General features: G+C 35.2%; 1 protein-coding gene across 1 annotated transcript in view; it reads left to right on the forward strand.

The window, feature by feature from the left end:
- The first annotated feature begins 13,304 nt into the window (after positions 1-13,304).
- The window catches only part of LOC145303450 (adenylate kinase 8-like), a 49,345-nt gene continuing 38,174 nt past the window's right edge, over positions 13,305-24,475 (forward strand). Inside the window, exon 1 of the mRNA XM_080144783.1 lies at positions 13,305-13,430. Coding sequence (XP_080000909.1) covers positions 13,347-13,430 — 84 coding nt within the window. The 5' untranslated portion in view covers positions 13,305-13,346. The remainder of the gene's footprint in view (positions 13,431-24,475) is intronic.

Here is a 24,475-nt window from a genome sequence, read left to right on the forward strand (position 1 = left end):
CCTTTTAAATTCAATATTTCACATCAATCACAAACATAACTTGGCTCACTGCAGTCCACACACTCCCAACTTCATTATTGACATGCCCAATGTCAGTCATCATTTCCTTCGATGACAAACTTACAGCATTCGGTTCAAGGATTCTACCTGCACGTGGCAAGTTTTCCTTTTGTTGATTCATCACAATTGGAACATAAATGCTTCTTGTAGCTTCAGCGTATAATGGCAATGCGCATCAAGGAAAACAATCTCTTTACATAACGTGTATCGCACAAGGTATGTTTCACCTTCACACCATTCACCTTCCTTGACATAGCAGTTCTCTTCCATACCTTTGTCACTCTCGAAATTCTCTTTCCAAACATTCACTCATGGAGTGGGATCCCACATCCTAGGCTTGTTTTTTTCTTACATATTTTTGTATAAAATTATAGAACTAATCTTCTGATAGTCTGTTGCTATTCTACCCTTGTAAGAAAGTAGAAAGTGAAGCTTGGATTTACTTTTGGCAGTGCTTCCCTTATTTTGTTCTCACATTCAATATGCGATGTTTCTGACAGAGGGGAAAGGATTGCTGTTTTCTCTCTTGGCATCTATCCATCTAAAACTTATTGTCAGTAAGTTTTTGACCTTGAATTTGTTTTGTTTTTAAACTCCTTACATCAAGTGGTTTCATACCATGTCCTGAGTGGTTTCCATAAAAATTTAGGAATTATTAGTTATTGTTAATCAAGGGTATTATGATAGGTTTGGAGTTATTATTTATTCCTACTATCTCACTCATTGATAAATGGTGACTCATTAGTATAAAAAAAAAAAAAACTGGAATCTTATATATATATATATATATATATAATATTTTTGTATAAAATATAAAAATTTTTGAAGCTTCAGAACTAATCTTCTGAGTCAGTTGCTACTCTACCCTTCAACCGGTGTCCCATCGATGAAATGTTGCATCTTTCCGCCTGTTTTACAAGTATTTTAATGGAAGGTGCTCCAACGAATGACAAGCCTTTGCTAGACTTTGTAATTCCCTTCCGGGTTCTTGTTTCCCTAAGTGTACTGATATGCAAAAGTTCAAGTATAATGTAAACAGACATCTTGCTATTCAACATAAGTATCTTTGCAAATTATGTGCCACATCATGTCTTCTACATCAAAGAGCACTGTGCCTTGTTTGGGGTGAAAATGCAATTAAAAAAAGAAAAAAAAAGTGGAAAGTCAACTTTAGGTTTATTTTCAGCAGCTTGTAACTATCACTTTCATTATTTTGTCATTTTAGTTTTCCTTGCATGAGCGATATTTCTGACAGACGGAAGAATTGCTGTTTTCTGGGTTGAAATCTATTCCATCTAGCACTTCTCATTAGCAAGTATTTGCTAAAGAAAAAAGTATTTAAATTATCTAATATATTTTTAGCACCTTACATCAAGTGGCTTCATGCCTAGTTTGGAGCGATTTAAAAAAAAAAAAAAAAAATGAAAATTAATTAGTCGTTTTCAATTTATCAAGTCAGCCATATCTTAATTAGTTTCTGTCTATTACTCTCACCCTCTCTCACTGCATGTTGACATCTTACCGTTTTTACTTTATACAGTTTCTATCACTCTCGTTCCCCCCTCTCTCTCTCTTTCTCCCCCTCTCTCTTCCTCTGTTTATTAATAGTCAAGATAATGAAACGAACTATAAACACTTAGAATAGTTCATCATAGGCAATAGGCAACAAGTGTTAATGTAGCACAATGGGAGCTGGAGTTCCCCACAATTGAGTCTTTTGCCTGACTTTATGGTTCTCGTGGGGAAACGTGGAATCAAGAATGTGATATTAAAACATAACGACGAATGTGACCCCTTGCTCAGCTAGGGTTGACAGCTTGGTGACAAAAAGTAATGACTGCAGGGTCAAGGGTCAGATCAATGTTAGTTGACACCAGCTTCGTTAAAGGTTAAAAATCAGAACTCTGTGAAACTAAGGTGCTTATTCAGATTGGCACTTATGGCGATAAACAAAAATGAAGAAAAACTTTTGATGTACCTACTTGTCATGGAATGACGATAATATATTCCAAAACTTGGTCAAGTAGTTTTTGTTTATTTTTGAAAAAGAAATTTGCTGTTTTTTTACTGATAAAGGTCAAAGCCATTTTAATATTCTTCAAATTTTTGTTTGTACCCTTCTAAAAAATTGTTTTCATAATTTGATAAATTTAAGTACACGTTATGTTAATAGATTATTGGATTTTAAATCTTATGTTTTGGTTGTTTTCCCAACATTATCTTAAAAAAAAAAAAAAAAAAAAAAAAAATTATAGTCGGTTGTCTGCCCTTGATTCTGCTATGGTCACTACTCCCCCCCCCCCCCTCATTGACACTGAGTAAAATGTGATTTTCTTGATTTTGAAAAAAAAAAATACTATTTAATCAAATTGTGATTTTTGGAATATTTCATTTTCGTTCCATGACTGGTGTGTACATCATACACACTTTTCTGTATGTTCTTTATTTTTATTGACACCATAAGTGCCAATTTAAATATGCACCGAACTTAATATCAATATTTGTCTCTTTGATTTTAATGTATATCCATGTTTTCTGTCTCCCTCCTTCTTTAGCGATATTAAAGCTCTCAGGAAAAATCAACCAATCTTGCTGGTGGATTCCATTGAATTGTTATTGTTAATAAGGAAAACGGACAAAGCTTTAATTCTCAGCAATGACTTGAAAAGCTGTTAAACCAGATGTTACGAAGGTTAACTGAGGTTTTCTGACACATTAGCTGAAAGCTAGTGAGCAAACTGGCATTCTCTGATAAATGGGAAAGTTAATTTAGTGTGGAAAAGAGAGAAGGATAAGATATTGATTTACAATCCTCTTTGTTTTGGAAAAGAGCGGAAGAAAGGAAAGTTATTAAATTAGATATGCCAATCGTAATAAGAAAGGGGAGCAAATAATGACTCCATAAAAGCAAAGATTTTTGGACGATCAGTAGTCTCCTTTTGCAATGCCTGAGGAATCCACGTTGGTATGGAATGCAAGTAACCAGGACCTGCAAGCAAACTGCCAACTCAACTTTGCCCAGATGAACTTTGTAAAAAGTGTTAAATTGAAAATAGACTCTAGCCATCCAGAAAGTTTCTTAAATCAGCAAGAAATATAACTCACCATTTAATTTTCTGTGTATACAGACTATATATCATATACTATTGGAAAATTTAATTGAATAAGTATATTTTATAAGAAAACAGTTACCAGTGATTTGTTAATCGTTTTCATCTTTTTCATGTTTTGAAAGCGATTCAGTTTTTTACAGACATCAGCAAACCAACCCTTTCCAGCAATGAAGGTTTTCAGCCAATTGGTCATCTTTTGTGAGAGAAGAATCTACTAGCAACGACCAGCAACCAGACAATCAACCTCAGATGTTCCAGAGAGTGAAGGTACTGTTTTAGTATATCTGAAAACCTGTTGATATAGAAATTGTGTTGTGACACACACTTAGAGACCACACATTTTTGTGGACTGGAGCAAAAACTGGCAGTATATGCATGGTACCAGCATCCAGTGAATGCCCAAATATATTTAAGGGGTCCAAGACAATGTTACACGTATGATCTTGTGGTTGGAGATCAAATTTAACTTGTAATGCATAGTGATTGTGGACAACAGTCCATGAGAACAGTACAGGGTTACACCTCTCCCGCTCTCTTTCTTACTTTCTTTCTCTTTTTTGTTAGCACAAGAGATTTAACAATTATAATCTTGATCTCACAGTAGTTGGTTGTGCAAGAACCAGCTCAGTCACAATTTGAGTTTTAAATATATCTTTTGCAATGATTATATAAATTATATCTTTAAAATTAGATTTTAAAAAGCCAGTAGAATGCAGGATTAAAAAAACATTTGTTTATAATATACTTTCTGTAATATAGCATTTTCTTCAGGAATAGAATCCGGTTTTTTTTTTGTTTTTTTTTTTTTTTCCTCATAATTTCTTGTGGTATGTAATTACCAGAAAAGTACAGTTCATATGCAGTTTGAACATTTGAGATTTTCAAACGTTCGATCTGGAGGAGCTCACCTGGTTGTGTGAATCGAACAAGTAGATTTTTTTTTTCTCTATGTAAGCATTGTTTAAATTTAAATCAAATCTAATTTTAGAAAGCAAATATCCAAACTAATTAATATTTTTATTTTTTTATTTTGGTTTGAAATTCTTCAAACCTTACCAGCGAAATCTCCATATTTTAAAGGAAAAAAAAAAAAAACACTAGCTGCTGATTAAAAATTTATCAAACAAAATCTCCAAATGTAATAGGAAAACTGCTACATTAACAACACTGTTCGCTGAGAATTAGTTTTTTATGTTATGACACTAGCTCGGTATACTAACATAAGATGCGGTAGTTAAGAGCCTGACCTGTGAATATGCAGGGTCACGAATGGGAAACCACAAACAGGTGCGATTATCCTGCATAATGGAGGATTTAAAAAAAATCATTTGTTCCTAATCAAATTTTCAGTGATATTTCACCTTCTACAGGAATAAAATCAGTTTGTATATTTTCTTCGTTTCTTGTTCTAAAATTACGGATTTTATTCAAATTTAAACGACGCTTCCATAGAGGAAAAAAATCTTGGATATTTTTTTTATAAGATGCGCCTCATTACAAGTATTCAAATTTCAGTAGCCCAAATAATTCTCTGGAGAGAAAACCCTGCCAGTTAATGACGCCTACTATGACATGATTTACAGCTCCTTAATTGAAGGGGATGTGCATATCATTTACAACTGACGAGCTAGTCATGCCATACCAAGAATGTAACAGCTCTTCAAGAAACCAATTTACTCTTTCTAGCAAATGATCACGTTACACTACTACTATTAAAATAGCAAATAACAAGATATGGGTGGTGACGGTAGCTAAGTGATTAAGAACATGAACTGATAACCTGAGTGTACCAAGTTCGAATCCAAATCCTTTCACAGAAACATCTACAGCAAATCCACGCCTAACTTTCTGTCTAACCTCCTGGAGAGGAGGTCAATAATATAACAAGGTATATGTTTGCAGTGAATTAATCATGAAGTGATTCCTATGAACACTAAAAAGCAAATGGCTATGTTTGTTTACACTCTCTTCTTCTGTTTCATTGGAATTTGCTTTCCTCTTCACTCCCCAAAGCTATTAAGTTTGACATGGATGTATGAACTCAAGAGTATTTTTTAACTAATGGAAATATTTTCATACCTCAAAAGTAACACATACATGTGAAAAAAATAAGCAAATATGAAATTGGGAAGTCTTATAAGACAAACAGCCAAAACTACTCAGACTTCACCAGCTGACTGAACAAAAGGAATATAAGAAAGTCCACTCAACACCCCACCGGAGTGGCAAGATGAAACAACTTGGTGACTTGCATATCAATTTCAACTAACGCACAGCTATACATGCACTAACAAGAACAAAAGATAAATGCACACAGATACGCACTGCCAAATACAGTAGAACCCTGGGATACAGTGGCCCTAGGATATATTTTTTTTTATCCAGATTATGATGTGGAATACAATGTTTTTCCGGACCCTGGTTACGATATTTGCCCCACCTTACGGTATTATTTATGTTTTTTTTTTTTTGTTTTCTTTTTTTAATTTTTTATTTATTTATTTATTTTTTTTTTTTTTTACACAGGCATCACCACATTATCAAGGCCAAGAGGCCACTCAAGGATAAGGGTTAAAGAGTGTACAGTAGAAATTGGACAATATAGTAATCATTAGTAATGAAAATTCGGTAAATTTGATAACTTATATGGAACGGCTCATCAAAAACTTATTTACGTTAGACTTGAGCACAACCATATTGTAGTCAGCTGGAAAGCAGGAAAACGGAAGACAATTCCACAGGCTGCACGAAAGAAGCTTTGTTCATGGAATCTACATTTAGGTTTAGGCACAGATAAAGAGTGGGGGGAATTATAGATAGTGTTTTCAGCTAGACGAGTGTTTCCTGTGAAATGTTGGCGAGGGGGGACCATAGACTGAAGCTCAGTCGAACACTTTCCATTTAAGATTAGGAGTAATGGTCAAGCCCAGAAGCTTGTCAAAACTTGAAGCCTCCTGAAGACGAGAGCTATTCATTTCAATTGATGCCAGATGTGGATCAGAATGTTGATGATGTAAAGAGAGAAACTTGATTTTAGATGCATTAAAAGTAACCAGCCACTCCTTTCCCCATTGTACTACATGCTCAAGATCAGAGGAGAGAGAATCAGAGAGAACTTAGTCGTTTACTGTCTTAGATGTGCTACCATAAATGGTAGTGTCGTCAGCATCAATGTCTACAAATGATGTGAGGATGTGATTTGGAAGATCATTAATATAGATCAGGAAAAGAGTTGGGCCCAGGATGGACCCCTGAGGGACACCAGCATTAATACCCTATCGCAAATTGTTACTTTCCCAACCCGCTTCCCTGATCAGGAAGAGCAACACGCATCACTATTAGATCTGTTTTTGACCACAGCTCCTGATGATTGTGTAACGAAAGCCGACAGCCCACTTGGGAACGCTGATCATGCGGTAATAATGGTTGAAATCGCCCTAAACTCCAGACCCAAAACTGAAGAGCCAGTGCTCAAAACAACGAGATATTATAAAAAGGCTGACTGGGAAGCTATCAGAGATCTTATCAGAGACGCCCCATGGGGAAATATTTTTTCTCTTCCTGCTGAACAGTGTGCAACTGAGACCACTGAATGGTTCAAAACTGCAATCGAAGCGCATGTTCCCATGCGGAAATTCTATAGCAAGCCCCACTCTCCCCAATGGTTTACTTCGACTTGCGCAACTGCCATTGCTCAAAGGCAGCATGCATTCCGCAGGTTTAACCGACATAAGTCCAGTTCAAACAGACAAAAGTACATAGAAGCTAGAAGTAACGTTAAGAAAGAAATAGCGACAGCTAAGAGGGAATTTACGGAAACCACTAAAAAACGCATCGAAGCACAAAAATTAGGAACTCGTGACTTCTGGAAAATCTACAACAGTGTAGTAAATAATGGGCAATCAACAATTCCCCCACTAACCAACAATCACGAGGTTCTTTGCTCAGCAACCGAGAAGGCTAACATGCTTGCCAGTCGGTTTGCCTCCAACTCTACACTGGACCCTCTAAACCACCCCCTACCTGACTTTCCTATGCAGACAGACGCCACGCTAGACGATCTGGAAATCACCCCTGCTCAGGTGCATGCTATCATAAAAAACCTTGACACTTCCAAAGCATGTGGACCCGACCTCATCCCAGCTGTGCTATTAAAAAAGTGCTCAGCCGAAGTAGCTCCAGTTCTCTCCAAACTCTACAACAAATGCCTTAATGAATCTTGCTTTCCGAGCTGTTGGAAAACTGCTTCTGTTGTACCAGTATTCAAGAATTCTGGTGAAAGAACTGACCCATTAAATTATCGCCCTATTAGCCTCCTCCCACTTTTTGCCAAAATATTTGAGACCTTAATTAACCATGCTCTAGTCCAGCACCTTACAGATGCTAAACTTCTGACCGACCATCAATATGGATTTAGACAAGCCCGTTCCACGGCAGACATCCTCACTGTAATCTCTGAACGCATATACCATTCACTGGACAAAGCGGGAGAGGGCAGAGCGGTAGCTCTAGATATATCTAAGGCTTTTGACAGGGTATGGCATGAGGGTCTCCTCAGGAAGATTAGATCTTACGGTATCACTGGTAGAATACTTAACATAATTAAATCCTTCTTAGATAAGAGAAAAATCCAGGTTGTCCTCGACGGTCGTACGTCTAAACAATATAATATAAATGCGGGAGTGCCCCAGGGATCTATCCTTGGTCCTCTGCTGTTCCTGATATTCATAAATGACCTCCCCGACAAAACTGCCTCTGAGATGGGTATATATGCTGATGACACCACACTCTATAGCAGGCACGACAGGAAAACAAATGAACATATATCTAAAGTAATGGCAGAAACACTAGAGGATGATCTCAAATCAGTAGTGGAATGGGGACAAGAATGGATGGTAACGTTCAATGCCACCAAGACAAAACTGGTTTCATTCAATAATTACAAGAAACCTTCTCTACCACCTATAGCAATGGCCAACAACTCTTTAGCTGAGAGTACGTCTTTCAAGCTCCTTGGCCTAACGTTCACAGGAAACATGAGCTGGAACAATTACATCGAGGGCATTGCCAGGGCCGCTGCGAGGAAGGTGGGCTCTCTCTACCGTGCTAGAAAACTTCTAACACCCGAAAGTATCATGTACCTCTATAAGGCCACTATTCGCCCATGTATGGAGTATTGCTGTCACATTTGGGCCGGTGCATCGGCTACTAGTCTCTCGCTCCTTGACAGGGTTCAAAAGAGAGTCGCAAATCTGATAGGCCCTAAACTGGCATCAAAACTTCAGCCTCTGTCCCATCGTCGAAACGTTGCATCCCTCTGCCTGTTCTACAAGTATTATAATGGTGAATGCTCTGAAGAACTGCAAGCACTTGTGCCCCCACGACGTGAACACCCTCGACAGACCCGACAAGCTACACAATCCCACCCCCACACTGTAGAGATCCCTAGATGTAAAAGATCCTTCTACTCCAGTAGTTTCTTCCCCAGAACTGCTAGACTTTGGAATTCCATTCCAGGTCACTGCTTCCCCAACTGTACTGACATGCATAAGTTCAAGTGCAACGTGAACCAACATCTCGCTGCCCTAATCCCTACATAGTATCCCAGTAGATGTTTCCCTTGATAGTAGCCCCCTACATTAAAGTGGCAATGTGCCTTGTTTGGGGTGAAAATGTAATATAAAAAAAAAAAAAAAAAAAAAAAAAAAAAAAAAAAAAAAATACTGTGAGCTTCTGATTTTTGCCCCTCAACTACTACTCTTATGAACCTGTCAGAAAGAAATGATTTAATGTTATTTGATTATATACATGTGTATTATATACATGTGTATTATATACTGTACTGTATTTTGTTACTAATTTTTAATGTTGTATCCCTGTACTCCAGCCGGTTCTGCTGTACTTAAATATGCACTATTCATACTGTGATACTATAGGCATCCTCTCCACCCGAAATGTTGGAAAACAAAAGAAAAAAAAAATCTATAAGAAATAGAAATTAGGGTTTCTCAGTAGACAGGAAGTTGTTAACTGGGTTGGACAAAAAATTGACATGGGATTGTTGGTCAGGGTGTAACAATAACTGTAACAAAAGGATGCTTCAATGGATATAGATATCATCAAGCGTGTGAGTTCCATATAGAAACGTTGATTTGAATAAAATAAAATACGCATCAAATGCTGTTTTACTTGTTTGAAATGTTATAACATTTCAAACAAGTAAAATATTTGCTTATTTCCTAATATTACGTTGTGATTTGGTTTCAAGCGCATTTGATGCATATTTTATTTTATAGGATATAGATATATTTAGATTTCGTTGTAGGCACTTTGGAGAGTGGCTATGGGTTATCGACAGTAGGAACAGTTTGTGGACGACAGTTGATGAGTCTAGTGGGACTATTGATGATGGTTAGTTTTGACTCCGAAGAAAACAGCGCATTATTTGTGGCAGATGGTGAAATGAATTGATCAACCGACTGACAAACACATCCTTGACAATAGATGTGGACGTTAACATTTAGAGGATCAAGGCTGTCACACATGCACCCAGATTTATAATAAAATAAAGCAAGGAGAAGATTACATTGACTCCAAAACATTCTGTGTATATTCGTTGGACTTAGGGTGCACGTGCGATACCCTCAATCCTCGAAATGCTAATATTGTGCCTTCTGTTTGTTTTATTTTGTTGTTACATAAACTAAAAAAATAAAATAAAAGGTATCTGTCAATTCAATAACGGAGTTATTCCTGCTGTCTTAATGTTTTGTTTTGATTAGCGAAAGCTATGCAATAGTCCTTGCCGGTAATAGTAGCAGTGTTAATTGTAACTGTGTCTTGATTGTTTGTTTTGATTTTTATAATTTAAGAAAGTTTGTTCAATAGTCAAACATGACACATCACAGAAATTCTTTGTGAGATCCAAATGAGGAAAGCTGGGGATTTAACCAGTGGTGTCTGGTGAAGATGCTGGAAATTGGACCGTGGTGACCGATGAAGATGTCAAGGATTGACTTCGAGAAAGTTTCATAAATTGGAATGAGATTGCGCATTCAACTTCATAAGAATGGCATCTACCAAAGCCAGGGACCATGCTACATCTTCTCAAACACCAAACTGTATGAAAATCATAACACCTCTTGGAAGAGAAAATATGGAACTGCTACCCAACTAAAGACAAGGATTAGTATATGGATTTCGTCCGATCAGATTAACATGTATTTAATACTTCATAGCATCAATGAATCTATCAATGGAAACTTTGTTTCTATGGCGATAGCTCCTGACATATCAAAGGCCTTTAATAGAATCAATAGCACAAAGTTTTGCTTCACAGGCTTGTTAACTATGGAATATCTAGAAATGTATTCTCAACCATCTCTTGAATAGGTCTATGAAAGTAGTCGTTGATAAGCAGAAATATGATGCATGTAGTATCAATGCTGGCGCACCTCAACGATCTATTCTACACCTAATTCTCGTTCTAATCCTCATCAGTGACCTTCCAGATCATTCATTAACATTTATGCAGATGAGACAATTGTCTATGGTAACATTTTGAAGAGCATTAGTGATCAAGACTTTGCTGATTTTCTTTCATTCCAGTCTCGTGCAGTGAGGAAGAAAGTGGTTTGTTATCTTTTTTTTTTTTTTTTTCACGTCTAAAATTTAGCTTTCCTCCTTTCACCATCAGTGCTCGGATCTTTGTTTTTTACCTCAGTCAAAATGAAGGGTTTTGTTTGTGGAGAAGTTTCTTAGTTTGATAGACTTCTAGGACTACCACCCCCAAGGCCTGAAATGAAAGACTTGCATGAAATCTACTGCTTGATGTTGCTGGAAAACTGGTTGGATCGTTCTACTGCTCCAGGATGTACCTCTCTCCTAATATAATCTCTTACCTGCACATGAGAATCAGATACATCCTAAGATGGAGTACAGCGACTACATCTGAGAAGGTGCTGCTCAGAGCACGCTTTCTTGCTTTAACAAAGTATAAAATCGACTTTGCAAGCTAATGGGAATGATCTCTGTTTGCTAGTCTTTTTTTATTCTATCGGCATTTCAAAGAAGGTGCTCGACTAAACTCCAATCTCTGGTTTTCCCCCATAAAGCATTCAAAGCAGGAACTCCTCTTATTACCACCACTGCAAAGAACCTTCCCTTATTCCTTTGTGTACCTAATACACCAAACGGAATTTCCATGAACAGGGTTTCATTCCAAAAATTTCCCATCAGTCAAACACATTACCACGAGAATACTCTGTCTTAAAGTCCAGTGTCAATAAATAATTAAGTAACCAAATTTTGTCCATTCTACTTGTCCTTTCTAATCCTCCCATAACATTGTTCATCATCGGACTGACAATCACATTTGCTCTTATCCTCAATTACCTTTTTGGCCTTGATAAGTGAAGATTCATTCATGTATACAAAAGCAACAGAATCTAACCTGCGTAACTAACAGACATGCTTATGGAAGCTGCATCTCCTGCAGCTACTCATAGTTGAACATGTTATCACACACCAAACCTCGCCATGTTTGAAAATGCGTTTACCTCTCAAAATAATAGACTGCATGAAAAAAGATGATCACTCCGGATCTGATAGAAACACGTAATACAACTAAATAACTTTCCAGGGCTTTTCTCAAATGACTGTTATAAATATACTAAAAGAATACTCGTCTAAGAACAAATAAAATTAATAGTGCTTCTTTGTTATGAGAGCGAAATTCAAAAATCAAAATATTGAATTTCAAGTAAAACCAATGATATAGCTTTAATTGCTATGTCGTAGTAATGAATATATCCAAAAATTACGAGAAACAATAAGGTAGAAAATTAATTCATGAAAAGTTTTTGAAGACAATTGGTGAATACTGAGTTTGGCTAAATTCGCCTAAGATTTTCAAGTTTTCAGAAAATAATTAACTCCCTTGTTATGATTCGACCTGTCCTGTTTGAGTTTTTTTAAAGAAAAACTCAATTTTTGTTAATTTTCTTGGAAAACTGTTTTCATTAATAATTAATGTTCTGCCTTATCGTTTTATTTTATTTTTATTTTTTTGTTTTAGTTTTTGGATATTTTCATTACTGTGACATGACAATTAAGTAGATACGATTGATTTTACTTGAAATTCAATATTTCGGTTTTCGTATTTTGCTTTAATAAAAGAAACACCAAATTAACTCCATGAACAGTACAGGTTTACACCAATTTTATGTCCCTTTTACAAAATTAAATTAAAAATATGATACTAAACCTTATGCTTAAAATCCTTATTCTAATTTTATTCAAAATCCATTACATGATTTTGATTCTAGAAAATGTCTAAAATTTAAAGCATAAGCTTAAAGGGCGCTTCTACACTATCAGAACGAAATTTCGGAAATTATACTGAATTTCACATGAAAACAATGGTATCTGTATTTCTTGTATTTTTAAGATGATTGTATCCAAAAAATGACGAAAATCGATAAGGTAGAAAATAGAATTTGAAGAAAATAGTCATATTTGCTTATGTAAGACGAGAAGAGTTCAAAAGGGAGGTAATTTTCCGTTTTGATTTAAATAAGATGGCCGCAATTTTTCATCTGCTAAAACGATTGAAGTTGGTTTTTCTTTTTTTTTTTTATTAATAATATTGTCAGTAATATTTAAGTAATTTCGACTGCATACTTTCGAAGCTACCATTGTAATTTATTACAATTGACAAAAAAAAATCAGTAGAAACCATTCTTTTATGTGAAAACTCCATTTATCGACTACAAAATTTCGTTCTGATAGTGTAGAAGCGCCGCTTAAAGGGTCACGTGTACTTTTTCTGAGGGAGAGGGTCATTTTATTTTCAAATTATATACGAAAATGATCCCTCACTTCAAATTCTAAAATAATTTTAGCTTATTTTCTCCATGTTTTTAGGATGTTTAAATCGTCTTTTAAAAAGGGTTGTTTTAGTTCTATTTTCAGTTTCATATTTCTATACGTGTGGGTTAGTGGGGTGATTTAGCTAAAGGGTGTTATAATCCACAACAATATCTAAACTGTTTTTATTTTGTTAAAAAGACAAAAAGAAAGAAAAACTGCCCAATTTGCCGCCATTGTCGCGTCACCATTGTTTCCATAGTAACTACATTGTTGTTCCATGGCAACGTAGACACTGAAGACAAGATGGATGCCACGAAACGGCCGATGTCGTTACCACCGGATTTTGCTAATTATGCTGAAACACATAAGTTATTTGACATGTTCAAGGTGAGTGTAAAAAGATCAAAGAACATGGATTCAGTTCGGAGACAGAATTCGCCATTATTTCAAAGTGACAATAAAACGCGTCATTTCCTTCTCCCACTGAAGGAGGAAAAAAAAAAAAAAAAAAAAAACTTGTTTCAACTGCGTGGTGACCGTTTCTCGCCGCTATATAAAATTAAAGAAGTGTATTTTTTTTTTTTTTGCATTAATATTAGAATACTACTTTGTTACATATCTGTCGTGGAATTGCATTCATCAACAAAAGATCTAGCTAATTTGCATATTCTTTTAAGCATTTATTTTAATTAATTCCCTATTAGTTTTGTCGGTTTTCTTATGTGGGATGATCATCTTTAGTTAATTATATTATATATGTAATTATATTCATGCAGATATTCTATATGATTTATACTTGCGTAATATTTGCGTAAAAACATTATAGTAAACACAAACTTCTTTCTATATATATATATATATATATATATATATATATGCTTAAAAATTTTGTCCTCTGTCAGTTTTTGGTCTATAGACATGAAACGTAATAGAGAGGGTATTCGAACCCATGCAAAACTTTATATTTCGGTATATTGGTTCATAATGGATAATTTTTAGCCTTGCAGCAAACATGTCGTCAGGCATTAACGTCAAAGGAAAAAGTAAATCCTAAGCTAAACGGTTTGGTTTCGATTCTTGGTGGTGACGCACGAGTCATTTTTTATTTTTTTAAATCATTACTTTATATTGGGTCGAATATAATCTATATATCTATAAAAGTGAAATTGTGTCTGTGTGTGTACATTTCTCTACCAAACTACTCTGTCAATTTTCAGTCTAGAGACTAGAGATTTGACATAAGGGGTATTGAGATTCGGGAAAATCTTTTTAATCCGTTTACGGATAGAAATTTTGCTGTCAAAGTTCAACGATTTGATCTTTGAAAACTCTAACAAACTCCTCCGACAATTTAAGGTCTAAACAATTGAAATTTTAGATGTAGGTTCCTTGGACATGGATCAAACTTTTTAATTTGATTTGAGCCCAAAACAAATGTTAAGGGGTCAAAATTGGGGTCAAAATTTAAAAATATTTGATCGCTGTGGTCTCTACCAAATTACTCGGCCAATTTTTGGTCTAAAACACTTGAAATTTTACATAAACTGTATTCAAACATAGGGCAAGCTTTTTAATCGATTTTTGTCCGAAAATTTGGCTGCCAAGGGGTCAAAGTTCAAAAGATTTGACCTTTGCAGTCTCTAGCAAACTATTCAGCCAAATTTGGATCTAAACATTTGAAATTTTACATAAAGGGTATTCAGACATGCAGCAAGCTTTTTAATCTGTTTTTGGGCGAATTTTTGGCTGCCAAGAGGTCAAAGTTAACCTTTGCAGACTCTACCAAACTCCTCTTCGAATTTTGGGCCTAAACACTTGAAATTTTAGATGTAAGTTCTCTGGACTTGAGTCAAAATTTTTAATATATATATGCACATAAAGTTATGAACAGTACATAGGGCCCGAACAAAACCGGACTGAATTGCTAGGATAATAATAAATACAAAATCTGCATTAATCAAAATATCATATTTAAGTGTATTTTACGACTGGGTAATGCCGGACGGCCTGCTAGTGTGTGTGTAGGTGTATGTATATATACATATATATATATATATATATAATTAGAAAAGTTTATTTGGGGTACAAAATGTATGTATGATAGAGAAGAGAGTTCTTTTAGTCCTGAGACATCTCTTGCCATCCTCATCAGGGGGTAAACGATGGCATTTTGATATTTAAAAAAAGAAAGTAGGGGGAAGAAATTAAAAATATGGTAAAAATGAGAAAGGTGTATTTACAATTACCGTAAAATAAATATGTACAGGGAGGAAGGAAGGGGAGAAGAGAAAAAAAAAATGGATTATACGAGTATATCTATAATATAAAGCTGAACGTCTGTGTGTGTCTCTGGTCACGAATGGGCTCCTATATGGTTGACTATTATAGAAAACTGATCACATATAATGATAGATGTATCGAGACACAGGAATGGGTATGTTTGATCTAGCATAATAATTCATTAAAATTGTGGGGTCTGCGTACGCGCCTGGTCCACAAAGTATGGAAATAAAAAATTAAAAAATTAAAAATAAACGTTTACAAGTGTTTTTAATATAGATAATACTTTGATAAGTATGTTTTAACTTAAATAGGGATGGTATAATAAAATTGTGGGGTCTGCGTTCACGCCTGGCCTTCATAGAATGGAAATAGGCACAAACTTTAAAGACTTTTCATATCTATCTGCATAAGTATACTTTGGTAATTATGTCTCAGTTTGAAGAAATATGGTATAATAAACTTATGGGGTGTTCGTTCGTACCTGACCTCCATAGAATGGAAATATGTCACAAAGTTTAACAAGGTTTTTTTAATATAGATCCGGAGAATATTGTGCTAAGTGCTTCAGTGTGAACAGGTATGGTATAATAAATTATGGGGTTTATCTATTTTCTTTTTACTTTCATCATATTTTGCTTTGGTTTTGATACCCCCAAATTCGAAGCTATCTCTTTACAACCCTTCCTTTTCATAACCTATCATACTTTCATAAATCAGAGTCCATTTTCTGTAGGCTGTTTTTGAACCCAGTCAACGACGGATACTTTTGCTAGTATATATATATATATATATATATATATATATATATATAATGAACACTAGTGGGACCTGTGGAAATTCCACAGGGGACTCATTCATATGTAATATATTGATGTTGACATTCTGTAGATTTTTCAGTATAAATGGAGACGATTTGATATTATTGTAGCTTTTTTGTTAAAACTGCAAAAGTATTTATCATCTTAGTTAACACGAACGTTCAGCGTATCCCGGTCATAAAACATGCTTAAATATATTTTAATTCTTGTAGATTTCGTATCTGTTATTATAGAGTTAATATTCTATCAATTTTTATATATTATAAAATTGATGTCAAAAATAAAAAAAATATATCCATATAACTTAAGGGCATTAGCTTGAATCAAAACCGAAATAAAAACGTATGAAAAAAAAAATATTTTATATATATATATATATATATATATATATATATACACATAACTTGAGTTCCTTCAGTCATAACTAAAACTTATGAAGAATTCTTGGTTAAATATTTATGACAAGAAATGGAAGTACATAAAAATTAAACAACCCAGATGTAAGCGTGACACAGAGAATAACACACACGCTATCATATTAATATATAGATTATTTAAAGGAGAAAAAAAAAATCATAAAATAACACAAGTGAGGAATGATATCCCGCATATACGGGAAAGAAAAAAAATAAATAAATGGGAGCATTTGTATATCTTACATAGAAAATATACATAAGAGAGGGAGTAGAAAATTTATACATGTATAAGTATACATATCTAACTATAGTATCCCATATATATAATATATATATAGTTGAATATAATGAATACATATTATATACATTTGAAGCCAAAACAACGCATTATTACAAAATAAACAGACATTTATTTTGTTTGAAATTTATATTGAAATTCATAAATATATTTTGAAGGAAACCTTACCGTTCTGAGATTTAAAAAACTACCATATAAACAGTAAACGGACTTATACTTGCTTATTCTCTACCCCAGCAACAATATGGCAAAAAAAAAAAAAGAAAAAGTTATACTGAAGATGAAGGTTTCCTTCGAAATATATTTATGAATTTCAACATAAATTTCTAGCAAAATAAATGTCTGTTTATTTTGTAATAATGCGTTGTTTTGGCTTCAAACGTATATAATACATATTCATTTTATTCAATCTTAACCAGCGCTTCTAAGGAACAAAAATCTTAACATATAGCTGAGTTTTTTTTTTTTCTCACTTTGACATTTATATTAAAAGCCTATCTTTTTCTATTTAAAAATTATTAAAACAAACTCTTGGTGCTTATGCATTTTTGGTACCTCACTGTTTATAAATGTTTTTTTTTTGTTTTGTTTTTTTTTTCAGATTAAATTTAAGTTTCACGATATCTTTTTTATTAAATTGTTAGGTGGAAGCACAGAATAGTTACAAAACACCCTCCCCTCCCGATGTTAAGAATGGTTTGTATGTATGTATGTACTTTTTGCTTGATTACATACTGTGTAGACGTGGTGATCTTGGAAATTTTTGCAAAGTTAAAGTAATGCATGGTGCCAACTGGTGCAGATTATTTAATAGTCAGAGCTAAACTCAAAATTAGAATTTGTGATAAAAGCCGTTTCAATGGAATCAAAGTGCCTAAGCATATTGAAGGATCTAGTCGTATGAAGTTATGTGAAATTTGCTTTTAATTTAGTGGAGTTCTCAGATTGTTATTGGGAGATAGCAAGAGATACAATATACCAAAAATTCTGTTTGCCTGTTTCCCATCTGACTACAACGTGGATGTTTTCAAGTCCAACATAAACAAATTCCTGATAACCCGTCCCCTTAAGTAAGACACTTTATCAAATCTCCATTACTAACGATTACTACGATATTATCCCTTTGACTAATGAACACGCAATAACCCTTACCACTGAGTTTCTTCCGGGCCTTGATAAGTGGTGACTTCCATGTAAAAAATTTAAAAAAAAAAAAAAAAAAGTGTTAAAGCTCTTGGATTGAAGGTTCCCAGACATTTAAATTGGTTTGATGAACTCCAATCTAATTAACGCTCAAATTGATAGAAAGTGGAAAGCTTATTTGAAACTTCTCAACTCTTCACCTCTGAACAGGCCAGCTTTTGCTGCCCACGTCTCTTCTGTACGGAGTGAGATTCAGTATTGTGTGTACCAAATAAAAAAAAATGGTGGTCTGATCTCTCTAGGGAGATACAGACTTCCTATGATCATAGACATTTTACGCTTTGCTTCATTAGGCCTATTGTCCAAAATCCTCTTCAACTACACCACTCCTGGGGAAGGATGGGAGATCCTTACTGAAAACCTCAGATGAATTTATGCATCGATGGCATGAACACTTTCATGATCTTTTTCACAACTCATCCAATGTTGATGTTGCTGCAATAGAAAGTATCCCTCAGTGTTCCTTTTGTCCGAAACGTGATGCTGAACCAACTCTCGTGGAAACAGTTGGCTGCATAAAACAGATAAAGAACAAATCCTCTGGGCTGGATGGCATTCCTGGTGAGCTGTTGAAACATGGTGGTGTCAATGTACATTGTGTGGTCCACACTTTGATACTGTCAGTATGGCAGGGTGACCTGGTTGCCTAAGACTGGATATATGCCATCCTGAATATCTTATACAAAGGAAATGGTGCAAGGTCTGATTGCCCACACCAAACATATGTACATATATATATATAGGTAGAGTACCAATTTCATCGGAATTTATAGGTGGACCTATAAAGTCCACCTATAAATTCCGATGAAATTGGTACTCTACCTCATCTCCTGGGGTGAAAATCCAATGGAAGCAGTAATGTAAATTTATTATGGGCTCAATAAAAAATTAAAAAATTATATACCGCTCTATTAACATATCGAGCACTTTTATCGGTTTTTTTTTTTTACCTTATTTCCCTTGAAAAGAGATATATATATATATAAGTTTATATGTAAAGTATTTAGTGTTTCCTTTTTAAAATAAAATGTTTTTAACTCTTTTTCAAAGTGTTTTTTAACATGTTTTATTAACTGTTTGTTCTTATATATATATATATATATATATATATATATATACATGATGATTGTGACATCTTGTCAGACAAGTGCCACTCTCTCAGTCACTGAAAGCCCATGTGCCCGAAGATGACTTTTAAGTCCTGCCAGCGACTTGCACACCCTCAAGCAGACATGACACTGAAGACGGACATTGGTTTGGATGAAACTAACAGCAATGGAACCTGTATCATCATGCAATTTCATGTGATTAAGAAGACCTGCCCTGGACAACAGAGCCCGGTCACACACCTAACAGATCCAAATATCTCCATGATTGGGCGGCAAGGTTTGGCATTTCCTACATGCTCTCTTGAGCTTCACTCAGTCTATCTTGGCTGCTTCAAAGTGTTCTACACCGCCCCTGTAAATTAGTGCCCTCCACTGTTTGCAATCATATACTAGGAACTCGCAATAGGAACATGAAAGCTCACCAAACTCTCCTTGATGCTATCACGAAAACGTTTTTTTGGGCTTTTGCAGGGGTCTTTTGCCAAAAAAGAGCTCGCCATAAAACTGTTTTGGGAGTCGATAGACAAGATGATCTGCCTAACGCATCTGGTTCTCAATAATGGCGGTAGCAATACTGGTTGTTTTGGTCTTATTCAAGACATATGTATCAGGGACAAAATTATCCCACTTTAAAACAAGAATGTGTCTAAGGTAGTGCTGATGAAACCTCTCGAGCAGTTCTACATGTGACTGGTACAAGGTCTGTTTCAGAGGTATAGAGTAGGAATGGCACTACACATGTTTGAGATACTGACATTTTAGTTGTCAGCGTTAGATCACCATCAGACCAGACTTGTAACCTCCCAAACGTGTTTGATGTCTTGTTGATTCTGTTTTATTTCTGCATCAAGAGTGCCATCATTTGATAAGGTACTACCAAGTTAAACAAAAATTTTTATGACTTCAAGACGCTTTCCATAGATGAAGATATTAAGTTCCACATACAGATCAGCAGGAGCAAGAGTGCACATTACCTTAGTTTTCTTAATGCCGTCAGTCCGAAGTAGGTACAGGCATTCATGAAGAGATCCATCACTAATTACATATCAACTGGGGAATTTGTCACCAGGTCAGTATCATCAGCATACAACAGCTCTCTAACAAACCCATCAATAACAAGTATTTTGGCTTGGAATCTTCTGAGGTTCAACACTTTTCCAGTTGTTTGGAATCTAATATAAACACCCATATTGCAATTGCGGAAACCATACCAAAGCACAGCAGTCAGAGCGAAAACAATGTTGGTGTAGATATATCACTCTGCTTGACTCAATTATCAATGGGGAATTCTTCCAATAGCTGACCATTGAAATTGACGCAACCTTTCATACTATGATGACGTTGCTTGAACTGTTCCATAAGAGCAGGTGTAAAGCCAAATTTTCCAGCACTTTCTAAAGAGCTTCACGGTTGACTGTGTTAAACACCTTGGTTAAGTCCCCAAACACCTGACAAAGAGGCATACACTTTTCCAAAAGCTGTCTAGCAGAAAACACCATATCCATGAACCCTCATCCACCTCTAAAACCAGACTAGGATTCTGAAAGGATATCAGGACAGATATGCTTGTCCAATCGGTTTAGCAAGAACCATGCAAATACCTTTCTAACCTCAGTCAGCAGTAAGATACCTCAATAATTTCCACAATCAGACCTTGCACCCTTTCCTTTGTACAACATAATCAGAATGGCATCTATCCAATCTTGGGCAACCGGGTCACCCTGCCATACTGACAATAGTAATGGTCTGCATCTTCTCCATCTATGCACTCAGTTTGACCTTACTATCTGCAACACCTTCTTCAGCCACAAAGAAGTCCATAAGTTTTCTTGGACCCACCCTCGTTCAAAGCAAGGTCACTTGATTGATTACATTATTTCCAGGAGGGCAAACTTGCAAGATGTATGTAGTGTGTGTGTCATGCATGGAACTGAATGCAGCACAGATCACTTTTTGGTATGCGGGAAGCTGAAAATCTTTATAAGGAGGAAGTATAGGTCAGGTGGTGTTAAGATTCCCAGGCAAGTTGATGTATCCAAACTGGATGATCCAAGTGTACATGAAAAACTTTGATCCGTAGTTAATTCTACTGATGGTGGATGCATTTTAAAATATACTCTCTAACGTAAGTGTGGGTGATCTTGACTTCCGCAAATCTAAACATCAGGATTGGTTTGATGATAATGATTCTGAAATAAATCAACTCTTAAGTGCTAAGAGTGAGTTGCATCATAAAATGTTATCTGCTTCTCACGAAAACCGGGAATCCACCTAAAAATCACTTAAAGCAAACATAGGTCTTCTCCAAAGACGACTTCACCAAATTAAAAATCAGTGGTGAGCTAAACTCTCTAATCAAATTAAGATGTCCTTCAATCGTAAAGACTCCAAGTGCACGTATCATTTGCTTAAAAAAAAAATACATGGTCCTCAAACATTGTCAGTATCTCCCCTTCTTTTGTATGATAGAACTACTCTTATAAAGGATCCCAACAAGATTCTCCTTCTTTGGACTGAGCATTATTCTGATCTCTTTGATAACCCCTCTGATGTTGATGATGTCTCATCAATAGATTTTTACCACAACGGAAGATTATCCATGAAATGTCTGAGTTCCCATCTGAGAACGAAATTAGAGATGCAATCAAGGAAGTTGGGAAGGCCCAAGGGCTTGATGGTATTCCTGTGGAAGTCCTCTTACGTGGGGGTGAAATTCTTCATCTTATTACTGATGTCTGGAAGAGTCTTCCCGTCTATCAGGACTGGGTTGATGCAATTCTTATATCATTGTACAAGAGAAAGGGGCCTAAGACCGACTGTGGGCAAAAATAATTCACATGAACTCTTTCGAACATATTGCAAGGAATGAACACTATCCAAAATACAAATTTCTAGTTTTTTTTCAACATTTTTCATTTTCATTTCGATACTTTTTTATGACCAAAAGTGGAGGATACCTTGAAATATATTAAATACAAAAAAATAAAAAATAAAAAATAACATTGTTTGCATGCTTCAAAAAACCCTATAACCTTCAAATCACTATTCTAGAAGCCTACGTGGACTTTTTACATATGTATGTATATATAAAACTAGCGTGGGGGGGGGGGCAGCTTTGTCCAGTCGTAAAATACGCTTAAACATGATGTATTAATTTGTCCAAATTGTGTACATATTATTATAGAGTTGTGATTTCAAAAGTAAAAAAAAAAAAAAAAATAGTATTTGGGTGCCATCAGCTAGAATCGAAACTGAAAGCAAAACTAGCATTCAAAGCTGGTGACGTTACCACTATACCAACGTGACACAAATATAAACTGATTAAAATAAACTAAAATGAATGTACAAAATGTATAACGATTTTTTAAAATTTTGACCCATTTTTTTTACCCCTTAAAAATTATTTTAACCAACTAATGATCCATAAAAGAATGGGCCATAAAAAATCCAAACATTTGAGGCCCTTAGTGCCGCTCTGTAACTTTTAGTTTCGGAAGAGATAGTTTGAAAATATAGAGAGAGACAGACAGATAAACATAATGCTTTTTATATATTAGGTTATGCTATAAAATGAATGATGCATAAGATGGTGAAGAAATAAATTGACAAAACACGGCTAGTTGTTTTACAATCATTTATTGAACTTTAAAGGAAGTTGTTGTTAGTGAAGAAAGATTGTCAGAGATTCATCTCTAGGGTACAAATAATTGCTGGCTCAGTGAATTTACATATTTCTTCATAATGAGTTCGTGAGTTGATAAACAAATTTCTATCTGTTGTGTCCTTTTTGGTTGTCTGACATGAGACATATTTATTTATTTACTTATTTTTTTTCAAAGGAGTCATCGCTTATCAAGGCCTGGAGGCCACTCGAGGATAAGAGTTAATTAGTGTACAGAAGATAATGGGGCAATATGATAGTAGTTGTTAGTAGTGGAAATTTGGTAAACTGGATTACTTAAGGGGATGGCTCATCAAAAAAACTTTCAATCTTGGAATTGAACAAAAAGAGTGTGTAAAACCATTCCTTTTGCTAAATATGGAAGAATATGAATATTGGATATTTTTTTTTCTCTATCAAAGATAGAAACATATTTTAGCATTACTTAAAAACATATGTTTATGCCAGTAATAAAAAAAAAAAAACCCATACAGAAACCTAGTTTAAAAAGAATTAACATTTTCAGTATAACAAACCAAAAACGAGATATACAACTTAGACTTCACATAAATAATTAAATACGTCACTACTGAGAGTATCATGTATCGCTACAAAGCCACCAATCGCCCATGCATGGATTATTATGTCTAGATCTGGACTAGTGCACCATCGACTAGACTCTCTGTCTTAAACAGGGTCCAAAAAAATGTGTCCAACCTAATAGTTCCACGACTATGAACCATATTGTGACGCTTGGCCAATCGCCGCAATGTTGCATGCCTGTGCCTGTTTTACAAGTATTCTTGAAATGTAATAGAGCGCAGAGGCATGTAGTCAAATACATAGGAAATGCGAAATGATGTCACTGTAAGGAAAAAGACTATCAAAGGGAGAGAAGGAAGACGATCATGTGAGAGACGTCACAGCTGTAACGAGAAGTCATGCATGGCGAAAAAAAAAAAAATGTTGTTGCAACCCAAAAAAGTGAATTTGAATTATTCTTTATCTTGGTCTCTTTTGTGATGTAAATTGCTATAAATTGTGAGTCCCGTGTGTAAACGATGGTAACATTACAAATATCCCCAATTAACATGACATGCAGCAAAATCCCACCCTTTTACTGTTGAGCTTTTCAGGTACTGAAAAGCCTTCTGCTCTAATAGCTTCTTCCACCAGACGGCTTGACTTTGGAACTCCTTCCCTGTCTCCTACTTTCCTGACTTTACTAACATGTGGAAATTTAAATGTAATACAAACAGGTATTTTGCTGCGCAACTCCCTACCTAGTGATCCTGCAGGTATGGCATCATAAATGTCCAAGTGGCAATATGCCTTGTTTGGGGTGAATAAGAGTAAAAACAAAAAAAACAAGTGAAACATGCATGGTCCCCCATGAGTGCACAGTGAACGAGGCATAAAAAAAAATAAGTTCAGTATTTGCCCCCCCCCCCATTTAGGTCCAAAAGTCCCCAAGTGACATCAAATCCTGGTGAAAATGAACAAATTGTGCAGTTTTATGCCTTAATATATGTAAATTTGAGTTCTGCACCATGAACAAAAAAAAAAGAAATGACTAAGTCCATCATTTGCCCTCCCCCCATTTAGCTCCCAAAGTCCCCAAGGTCTTAACATATTTAAATTTGA

The sequence above is a fragment of the Euprymna scolopes genome, chromosome 19 (assembly GCF_053919585.1).
Source record: "Euprymna scolopes isolate OS-2025 chromosome 19, ASM5391958v1, whole genome shotgun sequence".
NCBI classification, from domain to species: domain Eukaryota; kingdom Metazoa; phylum Mollusca; class Cephalopoda; order Sepiida; family Sepiolidae; genus Euprymna; species Euprymna scolopes.